At 40.8% G+C, this 15,504-nt stretch overlaps 1 protein-coding gene across 2 annotated transcripts in view; it reads left to right on the top strand.

The window, feature by feature from the left end:
• TMTC1 (transmembrane O-mannosyltransferase targeting cadherins 1) overlaps window positions 1-15,504 on the top strand; it is a 288,889-nt gene that overhangs the window by 13,340 nt on the left and 260,045 nt on the right. For both annotated transcript variants that reach the window (XM_070453869.1, XM_070453868.1), the window contains exon 2: window positions 8,674-8,851. In XM_070453869.1, coding sequence (XP_070309970.1) covers window positions 8,674-8,851 — 178 coding nt within the window. The remainder of the gene's footprint in view (window positions 1-8,673; window positions 8,852-15,504) is intronic.

Raw genomic sequence — 15,504 nt, 5'->3', positions numbered from 1 at the left:
GCACACTGGTGATTCAGAATCCCGGGAAGCACTGCGACTCAGTGGGGCCTATGTTTAATGAGGTTGAGATGCCAAAGTCTGCCTGGCATAACAGAGAAAGGAATCCAGAAGCTCGTTGAGGTCCATTCATCACATTGTCTACACACCCCTTCCTGGTACCCCCTATCCTGCATCCCCTGAGAGGGCCAAATGCTTCTCTCTGCACTGAGGCATTGAGAAATATATAAACAGGAGAGTGCCTTCAAGGTTGGAAGCCCTGTGGCACTTCTTTTCGGCTGGCCAAGTGTGATATGGGAGATGCTGCCACTGCGGGGGGCTTTCTGACCAGTGGGGGTGATGGGACCCTGGAGTTCCAGAGGCCAGGTGGCAGAGCTAAGCAGCCTAAGTCTAGGTGAGAGCATTGACATGGCAGGTATGAGGGTGTGGTGAGAACTGGAATGTTGTGACCCACAGGAATGGTGATGTGAAGGGGATAGGCAGCCCTTTTGAATGTTATTTGGCCTATTTATATAACCAGGAAAACTCCAGGTTCAGGGCCCCAAACTAGACTTGAGTCCCCACAATGGAGAGCCAAGACCTCACGAAGTTTCCATACCCCTGCCAGTTCACTAAGGTATGGCTTTTTGACTGAAATAGAGTTAGGGTCCCCTTGAGGATGGACCCTAGTATATTCTCGAGTAGAAGTCTCTTCCAGAGATATACCTGCTTTTATTTTCTTCTAAACCAGAGGTGTTTTTCAAGAGGAAAATTAAAGTGATGGGCTTTATCTGGAGCTCTAGGCTGTAAGAGTGTGCATTCAGTTCAGTTCAGTCGCTCAGTCTTGTCTGACTCTTTGAGACCCCGTGAACCGCAGCATGCCAGGCCTGTGTTCATCACCAACTCCTGGAGTTTACTCAAACTCATGTCCATTGAGTCGGTGATGCCATCCAACCATCTCACCCTCTGTTGTCCCCTTCTCCTGCCCTCAATCTTTCCCAGCATCAGGGTCTTTTCAAATGAGTTGGCTCTTTGCATTAGGTAGCCAAAGTACTGGAGTTTCAGCTTCAACATCAGTCCTTCCAATGAACACCCAGGACTGATCTCCTTTAGGATGGACTGGTTGGATCTCCCTTCAGTCCAAGGGACTCTCAAGAGTCTTCTCCAACACCACAGTTCAAAAGCATCAATTCTTCGGTGCTCAGCTTTCTTTATAGTCCAACTCTCACATCCATACATGACTACTGGAAAAACCATAGCCTTGATTAGACGGAATTTTGTTGACAGAGTAATGTCTCTGCTTTTTAATATGCTATCTAGGTCGGTCATAACTTTCCTTCCAAGGAGTAAGCGTCTTTTAATTTCATGGCTGCAATCACCATCTGCAGTGATTTTGGAGCCCAGAAAAATAAAGTCAGCTACTGTTTCCACTGTTTCCCCATCTATTTGAAGTGATGGGACCGGATTCCATGATCTTAGTTTTCTGAATGTTGAGCTTTAAGCCAACTTTTTCACTCTCCTCTTTCACTTTCATCAAGAGGCTCTTTAGTTCTTTTTCGATTTCTGCCATAAGGGTGATGTCATCTGCATATCTGAGGGTATTGATATTTCTCCCGGCAGTCTTGATTCCAGCTTGTGCTTCATCCAGTCCAGCATTTCTCATGATGTACTCTGCATATAAGTTAAGTAAGCAGGGTGACAATATACAGCCTTGATGTACTCCTTTCCCTATTTGGAACCAGGCTGTTGTTCCATGTCCATTTCTAACTGTTGCTTCCTGACCTGCATACAGGTTTCTCAAGAGGCAGGTCAGGTGGTCTGGTATTGCCATCTCTTTCAGAATTTTCCACAGTTTATTGTGATCCACACAGTCAAAGGCTTTGGCATAGTCAATAAAGCAGAAATACATGTTTTTCTGGAACTCTTGCTTTTTCGATGATCCAGTGGATGTTGGCAGTTTGATCTCTGGTTCCTCTGCCTTTTCTAAAACCAGCTTGAACTTCTGGAAGTTCACAGTTCACATATTGCTAAAGCCTGGCTTGGAGAATTTTGACCATTAGTTTACTAGCATGTGAGATGAGTGCAATTGTGTGGTAGTTTGAGCATTCTTTGGCATTGCCTTTCTTTGATTATTCACGTATGACCTAAATCAAATTCCTTATGATTATACAGTGGAAGTGACAAATAGATTTAAGGGACTAGATCTGATAGATAGAGTACCTGATGAACTATGGATGGAGGTTCGTGACATTGTATAGGAGACAGGGATCAAGACTATCCCCAAGAAAAAGAAATGCAGAAAAGCAAAATGGTTGTCTGAAGAGGCCTTACAAATAGCTGTGAGAAGAAGAGAAGCGAAAGGCAAAGGAGAAAAGGAAAGATATACCCATTTGAATTCAGAGTTCCAAAGAATAGCAAGGAGAGATAAGAAAGCTGTCCTCAGCGATCAATGCAAAGAAATAGAGGAAAACAATAGAATGGGAAAGACTAGAGATCTCTTCAAGAAAATTAGAGATACCAAGGGAACATTTCATGCAAAGATGGGCTCAATAAAGGACAGAAATGGTATGGACCTAACAGAAGCAGAAGAGTGTGCATTACTTGGGGGGCAAAACCAATGAGTCTTTTCCTCCCCTCCTCACCCCTCCTCCTGTGACTCTTCGATGTCACCCCTTGTGACCCTGTGGTCTTTCTTGGGAATTGGTCCTCCTATTGCTGTGTGCTGCATGTGCCCCCTCCCTTTTCTGGGCAGTTTTACAAGGAGGCAGAGGAGCTCAGAGGAGCTCAGAGGGAGAAGGGGCTGTTTGCATTTTATCTGCCAAAGTCTGGAAGGCTTTCAGTCAGGCAGACATGACTATTAAGATTTTTTTAGGAAAAAAGTTTTATTTCCTACTGCTTGGCCTAGTTTTAAATTAGAAATGAAAGTTAAATCAAATAAACTTAGAGATTATTTGAGTTGAAAGGAAAAGATGGTTTTTTTTCCAACTTCCAGCTTAATGTCAGTTTATTTGTTCATTCATAAACCTCCATTTAGAATCTACTGTGTTCCAACTGAGATAGATACAATGACAAAAAAGTTAATTTCTAACAATGAATGAAAAATTCTCATAACACTTGAAGAATATAGTAAAAGAGTTAAAAACTGATTAAATGCTGTAATGGAAGTACATTCATGGTGACATGAAAACTGAGATTGTTCTCTGTAGATGGTATTTAAGGTAGGCTGTTGTCAGGCTTCTCTGTGAACATTCCTGCTTATCCCACCACTGATTTTAGTTTTAGATTACATTTTTCTTTGAGCTGAAGTCTGCCCCCCAGCAGTTGGAAGACCCCGTGGCAAATTATGAGTACTTGACCCACCTAAATTGGCACCCAGGTATTTCCATGTGACCATGGAGGCCCAGAGTTGCCACATCTTTTAAGATTTGAAGAAAAGTTGGAAATTTTTATGTGAAATCACATGTTTTATTGCGTAATAGCACATACCAGGGATAGACACTGGGGATAAAGCTATAAATTTGCCAAAGAGCCTTTCCCCTGAAAAACTTGGTTTCATATGTGTCTGTCATCTTTCTGCAGGCTGAGCATTACCCATTCCTCAAACCTACCTCCCTGAGACATCACTTTGAGACTCCCTCCCCCAGCATCCTGAAGCTGTCCTGTGAAGGTGCTCCAGCATTTAAGTAACACCTTGAGGGGCTGCTGCCCCATGTTGGATATCACCCCCTTCCCTCTCCCATTCACAGGGAGAACGCCTTTATCTTCTTATCTCAGTACCTGGTAGGTTCTCCTGCTGGAATTCTCTTATATGAATTACTTTTCTCTCTTTCTCCTACCGTGCCATTAACTCTTTGGTGGAAGTGCCATGTCTTCTGTTTGTTCATGTGGGCCCTGCGTTACACCCAGCAACTAGCAGGTGTTCAGTAAATATCTGTTAGAGTGCATTGATGTGAAAAATACTGACTTTGGCAGTTCCCTGACTAACGGTGTTGGTGCTTTGGTCTGTTTTGATAGCTAGGACACAGTAACTCTGACTTTCGGGTAGACTAACAACCCTTGGACAATACAACGTGTAGAGTTTTAATCTGGATTGCAAAGATTTTGTTCTATTTTGTGTCTAAATGTGGGTCTTTACTGTTACCCATATTCTGTCTAATTCTGTTAGAGTTAGCTCTCAATTTTAGTCATTTAAGCTCTTTGTGAAGCTCAGTCTTCAGTATAGTTACTCTCCTTCCCTGATACAGGCCATGTGCAGGCTTGGTTAGCATACACTACGGATTCATTTAAGCCTTTGATAAAAATATTGGACAGACCAGAGATATTATCAGAATGCTGTGACATACCCTGGAGGTCTCCAGCCAAGGAGATATTGATTTAGTATTCACCACTCTCTGTTAGCTCATATCTGTTTTATTCTGTCTTGTATGCCAGGAGATTCTGAGAGAGCCTATTTAATGACATTGTTAAAGATGTAACATGTCTATCACACCCCTCTCCCGAAGTTAATCAGTTAAATCCCTTTTTGTGAACCTGTAGTAACTCTCAGAATTAGAGATTCTTTTTCTAGTGCTCACACATAGGATATATTCAAAAATTTTGTTACCATTTCATCTTAAGCTCACTTATCTATCATTTAGAGAGTTCAAGCTCCATGTTTTTAGATATTTGGGAAATTCTCATAACTAGATTTTTGTTGATTTCTCAAAGCTTAGATTAAGGTACCAGGTGAGGGGCTTTCACACTGTTACCTTATCTCTACAGTGGTTCCCCATTCACCAACTTATTTTATACTTTTGGATCTAATTGAATTCATTTACAACACCAAGCACTCACTCCTAATCAATTTCCAGAAATAATCTATATGGATAACATCTGCCCATTTTTAGATATGATACATATAGACACATGGATGAGTCATGCCTCCTATTTTATATCATTTTGGAAGGGGAAAGGAGTGTATGTTAAGTATCTCATAAACATGTCATAACATAGTAATAACATCATCTTTAATGATGCTTTTGCTTGTTAAATGGTTGAATAACAAATAAATTGGAAAAATAACAAGTCCTTTGTCTTTTTTTAAAAAACAGTGCTATATTTGTAATCCAGAGTTATGATCTAAAGTATATCATCGTGGGAATGTGCTCAGTCACTCAGTTGTTTCTGACTCTTTGTGACCCAATGGACTGTATATAGCCCACCAGGCTCCTCTGTCCATGGGATTTCCAGGCAAGAATACTGGAGTGCATTGCCATTTCCTTCTCCAGAGAATAGATAAATACATAAAGGTTTATTAGATGTTTTGCCATCTCTGTGTTGCCATTTTTTATAATTAACACAATGTTTGTACATTGACAGGAAAATTCCTCTTTCTGCCTCTACTTAAACTCACAAGATTTCTAACACCAGATATGTGGGTTTATCCTACACCAAACAGTTCTCTCACACTTGCTGGGTGTCCTGGAATTCAGTCAATTTGGACACTGTCTGCCTGGAGTTAACATCAGAGCCCCCAGGTCAGGGCTCAGTTCTACAAGAGTGCCCCCTCTTCAGACAGCAATCACAAGTACTGGTCCTCAGGTTACTCACATTTATGCCTGACTTGGTTGCAAGTTGGGTCTTCCCTGGTGACGCAGATGGTAAAGAATCTCTCTGCGATGCAGAAGACCCAGTTTGATCCCTGCGTAAGGAAGATACCCTAGAGATGGGAGTGGCTACCAGCTCCAGTATTCTTGGCCTGGAGAATTCCATGGACAGAGGAACCTGGCAGGCTACAGTCTCTGGGGGTCTCAAAGAGTCAGACACGAATAAGAGACTGACACTTTCACTTTTGGGCTACAAGTTGGGGTTTCCCATGACCTCCCCCTTCAGACCTGATAAGTTGCTATAATGGCTCACAGAACTCAGGGAAACCAGTCTATTATATAAAGGAGGGTGTGATAAACGGTACAGATCATAGCCAGATGAAGAAATGGATAGGGCAGAGCCTGGAGAGTGCTGAATACAGGAGCTTCTGTCCCTCTGGAGCTGGGTTCTGTCACTCTGCTGGCACGGTGAAGTGTTCACCAACCTGGAAGCCTTCCAAACCCCACAGTTCCGGGAATTTTTTTGGAAGTGTCATCATGTAGGCGTGATCAATTATTAGCTCAGCCTCCCTCAACTCTCCTCTTCCTGAGGATGGGGGTGGACTCAAAGTTCCAAGCTTCTAATCGCTTGTGGTCTTTCTCTTGACCAGCTCCCATCCTGAAGCCACCCAGGAGCCCGCTAAGAATCAGCTTGTTAAGACAAAAGTCACTCCTATCTCCCAGGGAATTCTAAGAGATTTAGGAGCTCTGGGTCAGGAACCAGAGCCAAACACCAAGTATTAAAACAAAAGGTGCTTCCAGTGCTCTTATCACTTAGGAAACTGCAAGGAATCTAGGAGAGTGGTGCCAGGAACTTGGGGGCAGAGACCAACTATTAAAACAAAAGATATTTCTTGCACCTTTATCGCTTAGGAAATTACAAAGGTTTTAGGGTCTCTAACCAGGAGTTGGGATGAAGATCAAAATACATATTCTTACTGCATCACAGTATCACATATGTATATATATATATATGTATCTTTGAATACTTTTCTGTTTTTTCCTTACAGAAAATTTCTAGAAGTGGAATTTTGGGGCAAAGGGTGTGCAATTTGTAAAGCCTCTTATTATATATATTGACAACCTAGAGACCTATCGCATATGAAATTGCCTATTTTCTCTCACTGAGATGAATGTGAATGAATTTTAAATGAATGGCTTAGCTGGTCTGGAAAACTCAGCCTGGTGAAGTGGAAACAGAATAGAATCAACGTCAGGGGAGTGGGCTGTCAGGGGACCACCCCACCTTCCCCAAGGACAGGGACTCGGGCTTATCCTTCTCACAGCTCCTCCATCCTGTGCTTTCTTTCTTTTTTTACATCTTATTTATGTAATTTTGGCTGTACTGGGCCTTCATTGCTAAGTGAGCTACTCTCTAATTTTGGTGCAGAAGCTTCTCATTGTGGTGGCTTCTCTTGCTGGGAGGCTTGGACTCTAGGGATCACAGGCTTCAGTAAGTGGGCTCAGGAGTTGAGACTCTTGGGCTCCAGAGCACAGGCTCAGCAGTCGCTCTGCAGCATTTGGGATCTTCTCGGATCAGGGATCAAACCCACGTCGCCTGCATTGGCAGCTGGGTTCTTTACCACTGAGCCAGCAGGGAAGCCCCATCCTGTGCTTTCTGATTTCCAGCAGCTCTCTCACCATGTGTATGTAGGTCCTCGTGTCCTGGAATGGCAGGGATGCTGTTCTCCCTTCTTTAGCCGACATACCAGTCCCCTTGTTCATGGCCCTTTCTTCTTTCCCTCTGAAGGAGGTATTTCACACCAGGCTCCTATCTTAAGCACCTTGGGGTGTACGCAGATGCATAGGTCTGCAACACAGCTGTCTTGGATTTTGCATTGGGCCCCTGGAGTTGGCCAGGAATTCATTTTTTTAGGCTTAGTTGGGACCATGATTACTTCAGTGGAAATGAAAATTGAGTTGATTAGTAACTATGACATTTAGATTCGTGTGTCCAAATAAAGCTTGAGATGTTTAAAATTCTGTAAATTAAAGCTGAATCAACTCAAGTATTTAGAATATGCGTATGCCATCGCTAAAGTTGACTTTTAGATTCTCAGCTGTTTTTGGCAAAGCGGAGGTAGCTGTGTAAGAGAAGCAGATCAAGAGTGTGAGGATAAAGATATGGAATTACTGTTTTGGTAAAATGGACTGGAGTCTAGATGGCTATAGACAATACCACTTAGGGTGTGTGTGTTCTCCCAAGAGAACCATTCCCTATGCAGTTGCATTTTTTTCTATAACCCCACAGACTTATTTGAGGACATGATGTCCTATTCTTAACTTAAAGGCTACCTTCAGAAGTCTCTCTGTGAAAGTGTTTAAAATTTTGAACAACAAATTTCTCTTCTGATTGTGGTTCTCTTTTTATTTTCTTTTTGTTGTAGTCCTGGAATTCAGATTCTGAGATTCTATAGGAATTGCTGTTAGAGAACATTTAATACAAATTCTGAAATGCTATGCTCATTCTCACCCTTATATTAATAATTTCAGCTACAGCTGGTAATGGTGGGTAGATACCCTAGAGATGCCTTGTGGGGTGGTAATTAACAATGATTCCTTGTGCATAATCTGGAAATTTGTTTCCTGGTGGCACTGTGGGTGAGAGAACACAGTCATACCTGGTTTATCCCAACCTTGACCTAGAGGTGCCAGTTTCTTGGTCTCTTTCTCATCGCTGGTGACCATGGCTCCAAGCTGCAGCACCGAGGACTTGCCTGTGAACACTCAGCTGCTTAGGAAGAGGTGTTAGTGAAACAAGAGTACTGGGAGGTGTTTGCACCAGCCAGAGAGTGAGGGGAAAAAGCGAGTGAGGGAAGAAAAGCATTCCACACCTGTCTGCCTTTTCAGTGAGGCCACCAAGTTTTCTGAAGTAATATCATAATGCATTTACAAAGATTTCTGCAGCTAGAAAATTTTTTAGATAGGAAAAAACTTAGATATATAGAGTAACCTGATAGTAGAATCATTTAAAAATAATTAAATAACTTTCCTTTTAAAGCGATGGATTCCTTTGCTTTCCTTGTGCTTGCCTTCTGTTTGTAGCTAATTCAGTTTTTATTTGTTGTCACAGGCTAAACATCTTTTTGACTGGCATGGACCCATTCTACTTCCACGCAGTAAATGTCATTTTACACTGCCTAGTGACCCTTGTGCTGATGTACACCTGTGACAAAACTGTCTTCAAGAATCGTGGACTTGCTTTTGTTACGGCGTTACTTTTTGCTGTGCATCCTGTTCACACAGAGGCGGTGAGTGTCACTGGGGCTCAATGAAATAATGAAACCAAAAGTCATCTTTTTCTCCTCTCAAAACCATGTGAATTTAAAGCTCTCCTGAAGTGTTTATCTTTATATATAAATCATTTCTGCTTGACAACTTTTCTTTTTAAATGTTCTAATGGCCTTTATTGCACCTCCAGGACTTAACTGCTTTTCTAAATAGCCACTGTCATTATTACAGGTAGTCATAAATGACCACAGTTCTTTATTTGTGGAAAATTTAAGTCCTAATGTGTTTTAAAGAGCGAGGGGCATTTTGAGATACTTAGCATGCTGAGTTTTTGTTCCTGCTCTATGATTTTTTAACCTATTCTTGCTCTGCTTAATATTTATAACATTTATGATCCAGAACTCTTAAGTGCTAGAGTTGTTTAGTCGCTAAACTCTTGGCGACCCCATGGACTGTAGCCCACCAGACTCCTTGTCCATGGAATTTCCCAGGCAAGAATACTGGAGTGGGTTGCCATTTCCTTCTCCAGGAGGCTTTCATGACCCAGAGATAGAACCCATGTCTCCTGCTTGGCAGGTGGATTCTTTACCACTGAGCCACATAGGAAGCCCAGGAGCTGGGGGAAGACCATAAAAAGTTGAACTGACATTCTTCAAATTAAACACACTTTCGAGACTTCCCAATAGTTTTCCAAGTTATTTAGTATGAGCTAAGTTATTTGGAGGATGATGAGAAATGTGTTTAGAAAGTATAGATCTGGAGTCTTACTTAAAATATGGGCTTAATTATGCACCAAGATGGTGTCATCTAGCCTGGCTTCACATCTCAGTAGCCACAGCTGGTTTAGTTTATGTATTGCTCAGGGTGGGTGAAGACTTTGCAAGAAGTACATGGGTACCACAGTTTTATAAGAATTGTCTCAAGAGTCACAGATTGCATCCGGACATTTTCCTACAGTTCACATCCTACAGTTTACATCTAGGTCTGAGAACCTGGGGGAAAAGTGTCAAGTTGATTCTCCTCTCCCTCTTCCCCTTTCAGTTGCCTTTTTCTTATATTAAAAAAATAAGGAATGTCTTGCATACATCAGAATCTTACCATGCCCAGGGGTACAAATGGCACCATACAGTGAACCAGTTTGATATTTTGGTGTCAGCCAAGTCTCCTCTAATTAAGGCATCATAAACCCAAAGTAGGTTTATGTCCTTTTCTGTCTATACATGTTTCTGTGAAGAAGGCAGCATGGTATTAGAAGTAAGGTATGGTGGCCTGCAAGATTCTTGTCATGGGGATGCATAATACTTTCATTTGATCTGAAGCAAGATGTCTGATTTGGCCAATTGGTTTGATAATGAGGGCTGGTAAGGCCATGTGATGGACATTTGCCACAAACAAAATTCTAAATCTGTAAGCCCCAGGTTTTGACACAAGTATATTTAGAGTGATAAGGGAGAAAATTATTTTATAAACAATTACTTTGTTAAGTGTAATTTTCCCAGTTCTTCCTGAGTATTTTGAACTGAACAAGGTGCCTGTAGGTGGAGAGCTGTAAAGTATAAGTAATAATCCTTTTCAAAGTCTCAGTCAAGGCTTTTTTCCTTAGTTTTGAGAAACTGTGAAAGCAAATGAATCTAATGACAGGTAACTCTAATGATTGGTACACTTCATTTATTTACTTTCAACAAGGTTAAAGGAGAACCTGGTAGAGTTGTCAGCTCGTAGATCATTAAACATTATGCAAAATGATAGATTGCTATGATTTTGCAGAGAACTTGGGTGTTCAAAGAATTGTCACTGCTTTAACATAGTTACTTCTGTCCTCATTTATGTGAATTGTGTTTAAATACAAAAGCTACAAATAGAATTTGATGCCGCATACTTCCTTTTTCTAACAAAAAGTAATATTCAGTCATAGATAACTGAATTTATTAAAAAAAACCTACACCTATATATTGAGGACTATTCTTTATTCAATAATTTTCATCATTTTTTCTAACTTACAATATATTTAGCAATTGAAAATAATACTAATTGGAATAATAATACAAAATTGAAAATTCAACAATTTTGAAAATTCAGAAAATTTAGGTGCTTTTGATCACAGGAACTTTAAAAAATTAATCTAATTATATATACATTTTTATTATAGAGTGAGATGATAAATAGAATTTTTAAAATGTAATTACAAAGCATATTAAGAAAAAATTGCTGAGGGGGAAATAAAATGGAAACATGATTTCAAAGGGAAAGGGCACGTGAAATGTCTCATTTAAAGAAGAGCCTGTTCATATTTGTGTAAATGTAAGATGGTGAGCTTCAAACTGCTGTGGTATGTTTCAGGTTCATTTGGTACATTAAAAACAGTAACTTTATGGCCCATTTAAAAATATCAATTTCTAAAATGCACAGGAAGTTAAATCCTTTGAACTATTTAAAGTTATGATGAAATATTTTAGATATAAATTTTAAAAGATAAAAATGATGCATAAATTTTCAATATTATTGTTAAATGAAGAGAAATAATCAAGCACCACCTACTCCTAGCCATATAGAACATATGACACTGGGTCAATGGCAATGTTTTAATCTAAGCCCATTGACTTCATTATGTTTCTGACAGTTTCTTAGATAGATTTGAAAATTCATGCTTAGAGGGTCTTGGAAAAAATTTGTGTAGGAAAGAACAAATGAGTAGAATAAGACCAGTCCTAATTCTGTGCTTGCAGAAAAGGAGAGCATAAAATTCAGTGTGATCATGAGCTGATAGAGTTAGGTTGAAATCTAAGAAAAAGGGAAAATTCTGTTAGCAAAATGACCTTTAAGAAAGAGTTTCAACCAACTTTCGTACTAATCGGAAAAAAAGAAAAAATCCATGGTAAGACAATTATGGGGACAAAAGCAGCCTGAGAGATGGACATTTATTTAGGGAAAAATATTAAACTATTTGCATTTACAAGGAGATAGGGGAGGCATAAGAAAGTAAAGAAATTTGACCTACATAATACACTATACTGGAAAGTAAAATCTAGAAACCATTATTTAATTATAGATATTAGTTTAGGTTTCTAAAAAGGAGAACAGAGGAATAGTAAAAAAAGAATTGTGCATTATGAACACAGTGATAAATGGTTAAAAAAAAGAAAAACAGACCATAGTGTGGTGAAAGAGGGATTTAGTAGAATATATCCCCCCTCTGTTAAACAAGAATAAAAATGGGACCATCAATTATGACAGGAAGGATAGAGGGTTTGAATTGGAGGGGAGGAAGGTTTAGTTTAAGCATGTTGATATGATTAACAATTTGCTTTCTTAATTATATAGTCAACAAATTGTTAATGAGTCCTTGCTTGGTACAGGCCCTTTGCCAGGTGCCAAGGGGATATGTGAGTGGGCAGTGGATTCCCTACCCACAGTTTGTTCATAAACCTCTAGAAAGCCAAAGAGCATACACATAAAAACATAGAAGACAAAGCAATATGTTGTGGTAAAACTAGAATTCCAGTGAAGGGAAAAATTATTTCCAACTTAAGTAGAGATGAACAAATTCATTTATTAATTTTTAAATAAATATTTGAGTGACCAGAATATAGTCAATCAATGCAGGACTATACAGTGAATAAGGTAGACTTTCCTCATTGAAAATCTGTGATTCTTGGGTTTCCTGACAGTATATTTCTTGGTAAATTTATGGGTTTTACTTAATTCTGAATCATGAGAAAAATCAGTGGAGAAAGTAGGAAGATGGGGGAAATCATTGAAATTCTCCTATGAGAATTAAAACTTAACAGTCATCACAAGACATTACTGTTTGAAGGAATGTTTATATGTCAAGTCAAAAACAAGAACAGGAAATGCTTACACATGGAGCTGAAAGTTAGGATGAGCATTTCCAAGGCTGGAACAGAGTACTCAGGGAAAAAATTGGTCATGATCTAATCAGCCCGTCTAGCTTTCAGCTGTGGCCCTGTGTTAAGTGTGTGTTCCTGCTCAGTCTGATACCGGGAGAACTCATTTTGCAGATAACATAATTAATCACTTTATACATATAGTATACTTCATACAAATCCTACGAGTGATAGTCCAAGCAGTAACAAGTTCTAGGGGCAAATGAAGTCCTTAATTGGCAGCTCCCCCTTGTGATTCTGTAAAGCTTTCTAGGAGATCTGAACATTACATTATTTGAATTCAACTCAATTAGGTTCACTAATGTTTTTCAAATGTTTAAATATTTCTTAAAGGAATACATTTCCCAGGTTACAACTTCCCGATTGGTGATGGAAACCTGCAGTTTGAGGGCAGAAATAATTGCTGTCCGTCTCTGTATTGATATCTTTGACCAGTCTTTCTGTACTTCCCAGCACCCTATGGTTCAGCCTACATTGTTGTGGAATCAAGCCCAAGGGGATCCAACTTAACATTTCATCTTTGCTTTCTGTTGCCCACTGCTGCCCCCCTTTCACTAATCTATGCTGTCATCACTGTCTTGGCTCAGTGGGTAAAAATCCTCCTGCTATACAGGAGATGTGGATTCGATCCGTGGGTCAGGAAGATGCCCTGGAGAAGGAAATGGCAATCCACTGCAGTATTCTTGCCTGGAAAATCCCATGGACAGAGGAGCCTAGCAGGCTACAGTCCATTGGGTCACAAAGAGTCAGACATGACTGAGCGACTAAACACACACACACACACACACACACACACACACACTCTCATCACTTTATGCCTTCCCTGCCAGAAACACCCACACGCTTACAGACCTCTCTTTCCTCTCCCTGGAATGCTGCATTCCCTTTCTGGCCCAGAATTCACATCTCCCTGTCTCGAGTTTCCTGAAGTCCTCCGTGCCAGACCTGTAAGTCCTGGTGAATACAGCCAGCCTTTCCATGAAGCCTTCTCGGATCCTGCAGTCCAAATTAATCCCTTCAGTCTTCTCATGGCTGTGATTTCTCCCCTTTACAATGCATGCAGTTTCCTTGTAACCTCTTAATACCCTTTTTTGACTCCCCACCAGATACTAACTGCTTGGGACAGGCTTTATCCCTCCAGCTGGCCTAATACCTGGCAAAGAGGAGGCGTTTGGAAAATGTTTGTTGAAGGGAGTGATACATGCAATTACTGAACAAGATGACATTGACAAATTGACTTGCAGCGTTTGGCTGGTCTGGACATATACTAGCTGATGACAGTCACTTTGTTTTTAAGACACTAGCCTTCTTGCCCCCAGAGACCCCAGCTTAACAGGGATGTAGAATAGGGGTTCAGTGACTACATGGGGGTTTGGAGCTGGCAACAGAGTCTTCGATGTTAGCACCAACTTTTCAACACCCCTTCTGAGCTTCTGCTCCAAGGGACACTGCATTCTTTATATCTGGGCACGTCCAGCTGGCACATGCTGCTGTTGCTGCTGTCTCCCAGCAGAGCTGACTGACTACAGCTCGAGAAGCAGGGCTCCAGGCGTCTTCCCAGTGTCGGTTTCACTCGCCCAGCTTGTGATTGCCTCGTTCCAGCTTGGTACCCCCACTACCAACCTGGGAGTCTCGCTGTGTCCGAGTTGGCCACAGTCCATTCTGCTGTGATGGCTGTCCCTCTGGGCCCAGATGCCTGGCCTCATCCCAGGACTTTGCTGCTGGGGAGCTGGGCTCGCTGTTGAACCTTCCAGAGGTCTTGCAGGTGATGCTGAGCTCAGGGCTCTAGGAGGCAGTGGTGTAGATGAGCAGAGCTAGGCTTCAGAAATGAATCGTATGCAGTGGTAGCTTTACAGACTGCGAGGCTGAGCCGGGCCTTGACACTGAGGTGAAACCACACTGTCACTGCCTACTTCCCTCACGCATTCTTCCTGATGTGTCACTCAAGTTCCTTATAGATTAAGGGATCAATGAACAGCCTGAACAGCCACTTTAGGTAAGAGCTTTCAGTTCTGTATTGACAGTGAAATTCTTTGGCCATGTCCAGGTTTCTCTTGATGTGGATTAGACTAGAATTTTTCTCAATTATGTGACTCGCTATCCATCCAGATGCAGGTTTTTAATTGAATTATTTTTTATTTAGATTTTAACTAATAGATATATTGGATTATCTAGCAAGGTTAACATAAAATATCACACAGGTAAACCTTAATGTAAAAAGATGATTTCTGTACGTCACACGGGAAAACCTCAGTGATAAGAGTCTCCCTCCCTTGCTCTGCAGAGAAAAGGAAGACAGAAGGGCATCAACACCGAGTGGGCACTTTATGTATATTGGGCTGGCCAAAAAGTTCATTTGGAAAAACCCAAAGAACTTTTTGGCCAACCCAATATATCATTTTACTTATTACAGCAGTAACATGAGGTAGGGGGTGTAATACTCATTTTAAAAATAACAAAACCAAATCTCAGAACTTAAAGATGACAAAGTTGAGTCTCACTCACATGGCAAGAGGAGTCTATATTCAAGCCTTGGGTGGTCTAGCTCCATGGGTGTGTCATCACCTCTCCTTCATGACTGCAAAGTTTGCTCATTATTTGAGGATATTTATAGGTATATTTCCCAGAAATCTATTTTCTGCTATGAACTGTTGATTGACTCTTCAACAAACCATGGGCTTCAGGTCCTCTGTGATTTGGGTGAAGCTGTTTTCTGTGCCTGAATGTCAAATCTGTTCATTTCTCTTGCAAACTCTTCCTCCCCATGT

The sequence above is a fragment of the Odocoileus virginianus genome, chromosome 23, assembly GCF_023699985.2.
Source record: "Odocoileus virginianus isolate 20LAN1187 ecotype Illinois chromosome 23, Ovbor_1.2, whole genome shotgun sequence".
In the NCBI taxonomy this organism is placed as follows: Eukaryota; Metazoa; Chordata; class Mammalia; order Artiodactyla; family Cervidae; genus Odocoileus; species Odocoileus virginianus.
Note: the sequence above shows the minus strand (reverse complement) of the source record. Positions and strands in the feature narration are given on the sequence as shown.